We start from the raw sequence: 11,075 nt of genomic DNA, 5'->3' as shown, positions 1-11,075 counted from the left end.
AAGGCCGTAGTCTTCCTTGGCGTTGTGGTTCAACTTCTTGTTTTATTTGGTCATGTTGGCCCAGCGTGAGACAGGAAGGCAAGATGTTGATACACTAGTTTAGCAGCTTATCAGGAGATGGTTACATGAGCTTTGCAGCAGTGTCTTTGAACAAAAGAGGAAACTGAGATGCAGAAGGAGATAAGGGTAGGGGGTTCTCTTTTTTGTTATATTAAGCAAAAGAATTTTCATAGTGTCTAGCCAAGCATTATACAGCTCCTTACTTCAGCAGGGAGCTCTCACAACTCCCGCTCCTCAAACAGAACTCCTTGTTTTTATAATACAAAAGACAATGAACAAACATTTATTGTGTATTACAGCATTGAGGCATGTTGTGCTTTCTTCTTGGCAACTCACTTGCTTTTGAACTAAAATTCTCTTTCTGCCATCCTTGGTCTCAGGCAGGTGAGTTTGCCCTGCTGGACCAGTGCCATGCAGAAGGGGCTGCAGGACTTGGGGTGCCAGAGGAACTGCAGTGCCCAGTTCTGGAGGTTTTGGGAAGCGTTTGGTCCATGCATCTCGAGAGAAAGGCCAGTGTCTGCTGGTGCTGCATTGGCACTGATTTGGCCCAGTTTTGTGCTCGCGAGGCCTGCTGAGACCTGCCCTCCAGGGTGGGCCATATGCAGAGGGGATCCCTGCATTTGTGGTGTGATGAGGTTGAAACTCCACACTTTTTGGGGGGCTACACGTGTAGGCCAGGGGAGGGGAAAGCAGGCCCCATGCGTGCCTCACACAGCAGCACAGTGCAGGCAGACCTCACAGAGAAACTGACAAAGTATGGGTTTGATAAGTGAATTTATCAGTCTGGTGGGGCTGGAAACTGGGTAAACAGCCAGGCCCAGACATTCAAAACCCAACAGGACATGGTGGTGAGAAAGCAGCTCCTCGGAACGCAGTGCCACTCCTCCCCGCAGGAACAGCAGCGGCTTCGCGGCACGCCGGGGCGGGAGTGGCTGCTGGCAGCAGAAAACCTCCCAGGAAAGAGGAGAAGAGGCAGCAGGAACGGAGAGGAGCCATCAGCAGGGAAACGGTGAGCCTGGCGCCAGCCCACCCTCGGCACTGCCCTCCTGAGCATCAGCAATCCAGCCCCCTGCAAGCAACTACCTGACTTGCAATCATCATTACTTTCAAAACTCAGGATTTTTTGAGCCTTTTCTCCTTGGCAGATGCAGCTGCACCGTCCCATAGAGCTGCTGGGGACCAGCTGGATGCTCCTGGCAGGTAAAGTAGGGGATGGTGCCACCCAGCAGGCTCGGGGCTGGATTCTCACCTGCTGCAAACCAGCAGAGGTTTCAGCAGAGCTTTGCAACTGTGCGTGGGTAGCGCTGGTCCATGTGGATTAGGCTTTTTAAATGGGACAAATCGCTTGTCCTGCAAGGACGGGCATCTCTGCTCCACTGTCCAAAGGCAGAGGAGGTAGAAGCAACTCAGAAGCATGGAACCGGGAATAAACATCCTCTGCGGGTAGGTTTATCTGAGACCAGGATATGTAACAACACAGAATTTATTGCAGATATGGAAATAATCTCACTGCGGTCTTTATCAAAGCACCGGCCGGCTTGAAGCACAAATGTACAAAGCTTTTCAGGGTGAGCAGCTGAAATGGAAACCAAACCTATTCAGGTATATGCACTGTTTGCCAGATGCCATGGTGTCAGGGAGTGCTGAGCACCTACAGGATGAGCTTTGCGTATTGCAGGCGTATAGAGATGCTTGTAATGAAATATTTTCTCTTATTTTGTGCTGACAATAGCGTGTAAAGAGTGCACTTCTAGAGCACAGGCATTTTCAATTATAAGCTTGTTTCTTCTCCTCGCACACATCTCTCACAGTTTGGGGGGCACAAAAATAAAAACCGATGGCTGTTCCTAGAGGTCACGAGCCTGAGAAGTGCAGAGCCGTCAGCAGGGCTTGTTTTTTTTTTTGCATTCTTACGCCTAACGCCTGTCCTTGCGCTGCAAAATCACCGGGAGAGATTACCGGCCGGGGCCAGTTCCCAGGGGCTTTGCAGACAGCAGGCGGCAGTGTGAGGCACGCCAGCAGCTGCGAGAAGGGAGGATGCTGAGCCTGCGCTGCCGGCTGGGGCTCCTGCTGCTGGCCCTGCTCCGAGCATCTCGCCCGGACACTCAGGGGCAGCCTGGCAGCCCCGAGGGGAGAGGAGCTCGGGCAGAAGTCCCAGCGTCTCCATCAGGAGAGGCACAGGACAGGAGCTCTTGTGGTGCTGGGATTGCACCGGCCATTTCGCAGCTGGTTAGTGAGCCTACCAGCGGTGGCGCCCCGCTAGACCTTCTCTTCACAAACAGAGAAGGACTGGTGGGAGATGTGGTGGTCGGGAGCTGTCTTGGGCAGAGTGACCACGCAATGGTGGAGTTCTCTATTCTTGGGGAGGTCAGGAAGGGGACCAGTAAAACCGCTGTATTGGACTTTCAGAGGGCTGACTTTGAGCTGCTCAGGACACTGGTTGGCAGAGTCCCTTGGGAGGCGGTTCTGAAGGGCAGAGGGGTCCAGGAAGGCTGGGCGCTCTTCAAGAGGGAAATCTTAATGGCGCAGGAACGGTCTGTCCCCACGTGCCCAAAGATGACCTGGCGGGGAAGAAGACCAGCCTGGCTCAACAGAGAATTGTGGCTTGATCTTAGGAGAAAAAAGAGGGTTTATAATCTTTGGAAAAGTGGGCAGGCCACAGAGGAGGACTTTAAGGATGTAGCGAGGCTGTGCAGGGACAAAATTAGGAAGGCCAAAGCTCATCTGGAGCTCAATCTGGCTACTGCCGTTAAAGATAACAAAAAACGTTTTTATAAATACATCAACACAAAAAGGAGGACTATGGAGAATCTCCATCCTTTACTGGATGCGGGGGAAAACTTCGTTGCAAGAGATGAGGAAAAGGTGGAGGTGCTCAATGCCTTCTTCGCCTCAGTCTTTAGCGGCAATACCGGATGTTCTCTGGATACCCAGTACCCTGAGCTGGTGGAAGGGGATGGGGAGCAGGATGTGGCCCTCACTATCCATGAGGAAATGGTTGGTGACCTGCTACGGCACTTAGATGTGCACAAGTCGATGGGGCCGGATGGGATCCACCCAAGGGTACCGAGAGAACTGGCAGAGGAGCTGGCCAAGCTGCTTACCGTCATTTATCAGCAGTCCTGGCTATCGGGGGAGGTCCCAATCGACTGGCGGCTAGCAAATGTGACGCCCATCTACAAGAAGGGCCGGAGGGCAGACCCGGGAAACTACAGGCCTGTCAGTTTGACCTCAGTGCCAGGAAAGCTCATGGAGCAGATCCTCCTGAGAGTCATCACGCAGCACTTGCAGGGCAAGCAGGCGATCAGGCCCAGTCAGCATGGGTTTATGAAAGGCAGGTCCTGCTTGACGAACCTGATCTCCTTCTATGACAAAGTGACGCGCTGGGTGGATGAGGGAAAGGCTGTGGATGTGGTCTACCTTGACTTCAGCAAGGCTTTTGACACCGTCTCCCACAGCATTCTCCTCAAGAAACTGGCTGCTCTTGGCTTGGACTGGCGCACGCTTCGTTGGGTTAGAAACTGGCTGGATAGCCGGGCCCAAAGAGTCGTGAATGGAGCCAAGTCCAGTTGGAGGCCAGTCACTAGTGGCATCCCCCAGGGCTCGGTGCTGGGGCCGGTCCTCTTTAATATCTTCATCGATGATCTGGACGAGGGCATCGAGTGCACCCTCAGTAAGTTTGCAGATGACACCAAGCTATGCGCATGTGTCGATCTGCTCGAGGGTAGGAAAGCTCTGCAGGAGGATCTGGATAGGCTGCACCGATGGGCTGAGGTCAACTGCATGAAGTTCAACAAGGCCAAGTGCCGGGTCCTGCACCTGGGGCACAATAACCCCAAGCAGAGCTACAGGCTGGGAGAGGAATGGTTGGAGAGCTGCCTGGCAGAGAAGGACCTGGGAGTGATGGTGGATAGTCGGCTGAATATGAGCCAGCAGTGTGCTCAGGTGGCCAAGAAGACCAGCGGCATCCTGGCTTGTATCAGGAACAGTGTGACCAGCAGGGCTAGGGAGGTGATCGTCCCCCTGTACTCAGCTCTGGTGAGGCCGCACCTCGAGTACTGTATTCAGTTTTGGGCCCCTCGCTACAAGAAGGACATCGAGGTGCTTGAGCGGGTGCAGAGAAGGGCGACGAAGCTGGTGAGGGGCCTGGAGAACAAGTCCTACGAGGAGCGGCTGAGGGAGCTGGGCTTGTTCAGCCTGGAGAAGAGGAGGCTCAGGGGCGACCTTATCGCTCTCTATAGGTACCTCAAGGGAGGCTGTAGCGAGGTGGGGGTTGGTCTGTTCTCCCACGTGCCTGGTGACAGGACGAGGGGGAATGGGCTTAAGTTGAGGCAGGGGAGTTTTAGGTTGGATGTTAGGAAGAACTTCTTTACTGAAAGGGTTGTTAGACATTGGAACGGGCTGCCCAGGGAAGTGGTGGAGTCACCATCCCTGGAAGTCTTTAAAAGACATTTAGATGTAGAGCTTAGGGATATGGTTTAGTGGAGGACATGTTAGTGTTAGGTCAGAGGTTGGACTCGATGATCTTGAGGTCTCTTCCAACCTAGAAATTCTGTGATTCTGTTATTCTGTGATACTGTAATTCATTGGATCCGTGCCTGGGTGGATAACTGCTATGTATTTCATGGCTATTTTTATTTCTAAGTAAACAATTACCCTTCCTTTCATTTCCTCTGCCTAAGCCAGATCGTTCCTCCTAAGCTCTTCGCAATCACCAATTTTGTTTGCTTGTTTTTAAAGCATCCGCTGTGCAGGCTGGGATTTTAGCAGTGATTTCTGCCTGGCTTTTCCCAAAAACTCTTTTTCTCCACTTGGGGCTGGGCACTGTGACCACTTGCAGTCCTTGGAGCGTCACTTAGAGCCCAAGCTATGACAAAGCCATAAACTGCCAGGCACCTGGGGGAAGCAGCTCCATCCTGCTCAGGTGTTCACAGGTAGATTGTTACAAATGAAGTCTCAACTCAATCTGAATTTTGTAATATTTATACTTATAAATGTATAAAAGATATAGAAGGCAAGTAAACTGTGCTGGGTGTGTGGGGAGTCTACGCTCCACCAACACGCACACACAAACATCAAACATTCTAAATATACAGAACATTGCTTTACATACTAAACCCGAGTATGCCTATACATACGTACAATCAGGGAAGGTAACAAACGATCCTCTAAGTTCCATGACTTACTAAACTCAAGTACACCTATACATACGTACAATCAGAAAAGGTAACAAACAATCCTTTAAGTTCCATGACTTAACAGTCTCCATTTTTCCATTCCTTTTCTTGATTACAGACAAGTCTTCATTTTCCATTCCTTTTGAATAATATATCTCGCTTTAAGTTGTCAAGCAACTTGGTCTTCAGGTCTTATGTATCCCATTCTTCCCAGATCGAAGGAAAGCATATCCATCTCCTTTTCAAGGCCAATAGGCCAGGGTTAAAAGACACGTCCAGGTCAGCAGGGGACATAACAGCAAAAGCCTTCGATGGCTGTAGCAGCAGCGGGGCCCATGGCATAGCAGTCGGATCAGTAAAGGAGCCCACAGCTCCCTCACTCTCTGGCAAACCCCACGTTTCTGACTGTGGTCCCACACGGCTCTTTAAGGCCTCAGAGACTGCTCACCAGGTGCCGAGCAATCCCACTGCAACCTTGTCGTTTTTAGTTGCAGAGTCCCACACCTTGACCTCAATTTGGTCCCATATTTGAGGCTCATAAACTGTCTGATTGTTAATAAAAGGAATAAGCTGTAAGGTTACCAGGACAGTCTTTGTTCCTAAGGACGTATGATTCCCCATAATGCGCAACTGCTGACCAGCGAGGGGCAGTTGTGTGCACAGGTTCGCTTCTCTCAGCTTGAGCTTCTCTCCAGCTCCAGTGCACCCATTTCCAGCGACTTTCTGTACGAGCTTCTCTGAGCAGTTTGCTGAGTTTGGCCGAACCTATCTTCATGAGCCAATCAATGTGCCAGATCCTGTCCTGGTCTCCGTTCTGCTAGCCTGTCCCTATTCATTCCTTCTTTCTACTTCTTTATTGATGACATAACTTCATCACATCGTGTTGCCTTTTTATCTTGAGGGCAGGCTCCCCTCTTATACCCTTCTCCCCAGTTGTTTCTTTTGAAAACAACTTTTAATTGGTCAAAGAACTTTGCATAGAACAGCAACAGCAAACACCCAGCAACTTCCATGCCTTAATGGCTGGAGAACAAGAAACCATCTGGAGAACAAGAAACCGGAGACTGCACGTTGTCTCCTGAATCACCCTTCTTTGATCCCTCCAAACTCTTTTATATTCCTGATGGCTTCATCATTAAGAGTCTAATGTTTCTCAACCACGGGGCTTTCCAACCCCCATGGCCATATTCCCAAATCTCCCCCATTCTTTATTAATATCAAGCATTTTCTTGACACGAATTACCACTCCATAGATAACATAGAGGATTTCAGCTCCAGACAAGACCAGGTGCTGGGGATGAGATGCTTGGGAAGCCCCTTCTAGGCACAGACGGGGAGGGGAGGCCACCCCCAACCCCACACAACTCGAGCAGAAAAGGTCTCAGCCCTGCAGCCAGGCTTCTTCAGCCACCCCTAGCAGCTCAGGCTGGGATGCCTCACTGCCTGCTGACGTGATGGTTGCTGGCAGTGCTTTGTGAGACGTGATCACCAAGCTGTCTAGGTGCCACCTGTGTGCCCTTGTCACAGCTTCTCCCAAGACTTGCTCCAGCTCCCAGCCCTGTCTTCTCTCCATCCTCTGCCATCCAGGGCTGCTGGTGCCTTTGCAGCAGGCCGCGGAAGCAGAGGGAGCCCTGCAGAGAAGAGTGGTCGTGGTGGGATCCTCCGTGCTGCTTGCTGGGCCAGCTGATGCTGTGCACATCCACTCCGCGCGCTGGGAGTTCCTCAATGGCTCCGTGTCCCGCGCCGTCGTGCAGTACGATGAGGGGTCGCACTCCGTGGCCATCCACCCACCCTACGTGGGACGAGCCCTTTTCCATCCACCCAATGGATCTCTCCTCCTGGAGGACCTACAGGAAAGCGACAGCGGCATCTACAAAGTGACCATCAACCTGGCAGAAAGGGAGAGCCTGAAGGTCTTGCTGGATGTCCTCAGTAAGTGGTGGGCACGGGAGGGAGGAGCGGGGTGATGGATACAAGTGGAGGAATGTTTCCTGGCTGATCATGAGGAGCTTGGACCAGCCATGGATGGAGACATGGCAAGGGGAACTTGGGGCAGAGCCTCCTGGAGACCTCTGGGCGACCACCGGGTCTGGTGGTGCTGCCCTGAGAGACCTCCTGGAGCTGTGACAAAGGGCTGGCCCCCATCCTGGAAGGTCCCTTCCATCCCCTGTTCTCTGCTCTCAGTGGAAGGATGGAGGGACCGGTGGGATTGTGTCCATTGCTAGCTCTGCAGCATCTTTAGCAAGGTTCTGGTGGGACTGATGGAGCGAAGCCCAGCAGGGTGCTCTTTACGGAGGAGTCACCAAAAACCTCCCCCTCAAACCACACTGGCTGAGCATCTGTTTGCCATTTGCAGGCGCCAGCCGCCGTTGCAGAGTGATGAGCACATTGTAAACAACACAGAAGCTCGTCCTGCTACTCTTGCCAATTCCCTTAATTTGCTCATGTGCTCAATTTCCTTCCTAATAAGGCTGTGGTCATGATGCTACCGCAGCTCCCCACCATTCATTTTTCCTTTCTGTTACACAGAAGTCTGCCTGGGGACTGTCTTACAATGACTCAGCTAGTAAAAATGAATATACACCAGAAAGCACAGCAGCTCCCAGCAGCGCAGGACCTTCTGGAGGAGGGCAACTGTGATTGCATCCTTGCAGACTGAAGGATGCAGTGGGGAAAGCTGCTCCAGCTCGTATCTGAGAGAAGTGCTGGTGTTTCTGTCCTCTTCCCAGAGCCCGTGTCTCGCCCTCAGCTCTGGAGCAGTGGCCTGGTGGCCAAGGCCACCGGTGAGGTGCTCTGCGAGGTGGTGGAGGGCAGGGTGGACACCATCAGCTGGAAGAAGGACGGGCAGGCGCTTCCCCGGGGCAGAGGTTTCCACGTCTCCGGCAGCCTCAGCATTTTGCACCTGAGGGCGGTGAAGAAGTCGGACTGCGGCTCCTACTCCTGCAACGCCAGCAACGGGATAAGCTGGCAGGAGACCTCCCTGAACATCACTGTTGCAGGTGCTCACCAAAACGACGGCTCAAGTGGCACTTTCCATGGGCCCAGGGAAATGGGGAGATGCTGCTCCCCAGCTCCCAGCACTCGTCCTGCTCTCCACCCATCCCCAGCACCCCGGAGTGCTCCCAGCCCCTTCTTCTTCCCCCATGCCCCAAGGCCTGGCCCCCATCCTGTGAGGCGGTGGCCGACACGTGTCATTGAGTGGAGCTCCCCATCGTACGATGCTCAGCAGCAACTCCCCGTCTCCCTTCACACCTCTGCCTGCCCCCAAGTCCCGGATCTTGGCGGGGTGGGCAGCAGGAGGTTGGCCGTTCCCTCTTGGAGGAGGTCCCAAGGCCCTTGGCCAAGGCGATGGTGGGCAGGATGTGGGCAGAGGGCGGTGGGCAGGGTGCCTGTGGGCAGCACACAGCCCGGCGCGGGTGTTTCATGGAGCAGGGCCTCTAGCAGAGGCTCTGATCCACCAGCTGGCAAAGCAAACCCATGGCAGCCACGGTGGAGCTCCACGGCCCAGCAGTGCCATCCGTGCTGGTCCTGTCGGTGGCCTCATTCCCAGAGCCGTGGGTTGTTTGTTTCCAGGTCTCTCTCCTCCCCTGAAGGATGTGCTGAGGATTGCAGTGGTCGCCGTGGTCTTTGCTGCTGTCTCGGGATGGGGATTAGTTTTTCCTGTCTGCCAGTCCGAAAAGCTGCGAATAAGTGAGTCTGCAGCGAGGGGCAGCCGAACCCCCAGTCCCCGTACCCAGCGGGGCAGAGCCAGGAGCAATGCTGCCAGAGGAGCCGGTAACTGGCTCATTCCCCTTCCAGCTGCCCGAACTTCTCACCTTCTCCTCGTCTGGCAGGTCTTTTAAGAGTAAAGAGAGAAACCTTCCTTGGTGGATTTTGTTTTTAAGAGAGAAAACTTGTTTTGCTCTGTTTTCAGGCTAGGTTAAACCCTGGCATTTCCTACGCATCTTTGCTCAGAGGATTGAAACGACTGAGTGACACTCATAGAAATGAAGCATCTCAAAGCATTATTTTTACGAGAAGGCTCAATTTTAATAGTGTTTAGCACACGCTGTGCCGTGGGCACAGAGCCCCTCCCAGCTCCCCTGCCTCCGGAGCAGGTCAACCCCTCCATGCCCCCGGCAGGGACCCCCCAATGCTGCGTCCCACCCAGGGGAGGGCTGGGGGCTGGCGTGGGATCCCCCGTGGGGACACGGATGTCACCTTGCACTGCTCTGGGTGTCTAGGGGGGGAGCTGTGGCGGTGGCTCAGCGCCTACACCTGCGGGCTGGTGTGCGTCTCCTCCTTCCTGGCTGGCACTGCCGGGCTCCTCTGGATGCGAGAAGAAGGTACGGGGTGTTTTGGGGGGCGGTGCGGCGCGGACCCCTCTGCTTTCCCCCATGCAGGGCAAAAAATGCAAGAGCAATCGTTGCTGTGCCATACAGGGAGCTGCTTGCAGGGAGAGATTAAAAAGGCCTGAGGGGTGGGAAGGGGAAGAAGTGATGCTCAGCCCTGAAACGTTTTCTTTCAGGCCCATCCATTGCCGTCATATTGCCAGAGATTGTCCTTCTGTACGTGATTGTGGTCACCTTCCTGGTGGCCGCCAACGTGACCTTCCAGCCTACCAAGCTCATCCAGCTCAAAAGCACAACAGGTGAGCTGTTCAAGCATGGCAGGGATGGAGATCAATAAAAAACAGGTGTGGGGAGGTGTTCTTTTGTGCAAAATCTCATCCTTCATGTGCCAATTCATGCCGGTGGGTCCCCAGCAGACTGTGGTCTAAAGGAACCCCCATCCACCTCTGGCAGCACACGCTGACGTCTCTGTGTCCTCTTTTTCACGGCCAGCACAGCGCACGATGGGCTACGCAGCTCCCGGCGGGGTGCTCTTGGTGGTGCTGACGAGCAGCTTCCACATAAAGAACATCCACCATCGCCACGGTGAGAAGCTTCTCTGCAATAGCCCTTCCACGTGGCCATCCGGAGCTGGAGCCGCTCAAAGAAAACGCAAAAGATTGCTTTTATTTTTCAGGACAATTTCACTTTTTTATATATACGCACGTTCTCACAGTGTCAATCCGCCTTTCTCTTTTCCTTTTGACCGAGTTTTCTTCTGCTTTTTTGCCTGTCTGACCTCAGAGGACGGCTGCACGGCGTTTGTGGACGTGACTGCCCTCGCAGTGAGCACGGCAGCAGTGTCAGCCCTTCCGCTCCTCGCCATCTTCCTCTGCTGTAAGTGCCCCCTCCTTCACTTCCTTCTCTACCTCTGCGGTCTAGCAGCAGTGTGAACTACCCACAACTCGGCTTTCTGCTTTAGAGAAGAGCCCACAGCCTCTCTGGTGACCGTTTCCCTTCCCCGTTTGAGCCCCGGGTGCCGTCCCCCAAAACGCTGTGCCCCGCAGGCGCTTTGCCCAGTGCCTGCGAGCGGACTTGTCTTTTTGCAGATCACACCACACAGGGGTGGCAGAACGAACGTGACTCCAGCTGTGCCGAAAAGGAAAGGTAGAGCCTTCTTTGCCTTTTTCTGTATAAATTCACACCGTCCTGGAGTGCAAAGAGCGAGATATGGAAATTATCCCATGCCTTGTTTTAAGTCCTAGACCCCATGAAAGGTGCAGCCCAGCTCTGCCCTCCCAGCCCCTGATTTTACGCAGGATTTGGAGTGGGATGCTCCAATGGGGTCCGTGCTTGAGCACCTGCTCAAATCTCTCCACAAATGCATCACTCGTGGCCCCAGCTTGAAGATTTAAGCCTTAATTCCTGCTGGTTTCATCCACGCCCTTTGGATTTTGGTGGTGCTGTAGGCTCATGGGGGCTTAGCCCTGGGGTAAAGCCCCCAGTGCCCGTCCTGCTCATCACAGCC

The 11,075-nt window shown here is 53.6% G+C and overlaps 1 protein-coding gene across 1 annotated transcript; it reads left to right on the top strand.

The window, feature by feature from the left end:
* The first annotated feature begins 1,032 nt into the window (after positions 1-1,032).
* LOC116494486 (HEPACAM family member 2-like) lies at positions 1,033-8,410 on the top strand. Its single transcript, XM_032196401.1, has 5 exons — positions 1,033-1,069; positions 1,206-1,260; positions 6,825-7,169; positions 7,967-8,236; positions 8,391-8,410. The coding sequence occupies exons 2-5, from the start codon at positions 1,206-1,208 to the stop codon at positions 8,408-8,410; spliced, it is 690 nt and encodes a 229-aa protein (XP_032052292.1). The 5' UTR covers positions 1,033-1,069.
* Positions 8,411-11,075: the final 2,665 nt, after the last annotated feature.

The sequence above is a fragment of the Aythya fuligula genome, chromosome 13 (assembly GCF_009819795.1).
Source record: "Aythya fuligula isolate bAytFul2 chromosome 13, bAytFul2.pri, whole genome shotgun sequence".
Classification (NCBI taxonomy): domain Eukaryota; kingdom Metazoa; phylum Chordata; class Aves; order Anseriformes; family Anatidae; genus Aythya; species Aythya fuligula.
Note: the sequence above shows the minus strand (reverse complement) of the source record. Positions and strands in the feature narration are given on the sequence as shown.

Coding starts and splice junctions, on each gene's coding strand:
- LOC116494486 (XM_032196401.1), top strand. CDS start 1,206: ATGCAGCTGCACCGTCCCATAGAGCTGCTGGGGACCAGCTGGATGCTC. Junction 1,261..6,824: donor CAGCTGGATGCTCCTGGCAG/GTAAAGTAGGGG, acceptor TCTGCCATCCAG/GGCTGCTGGTGCCTTTGCAG. Junction 8,237..8,390: donor CCTGAACATCACTGTTGCAG/GTGCTCACCAAA, acceptor CCATGCCCCAAG/GCCTGGCCCCCATCCTGTGA.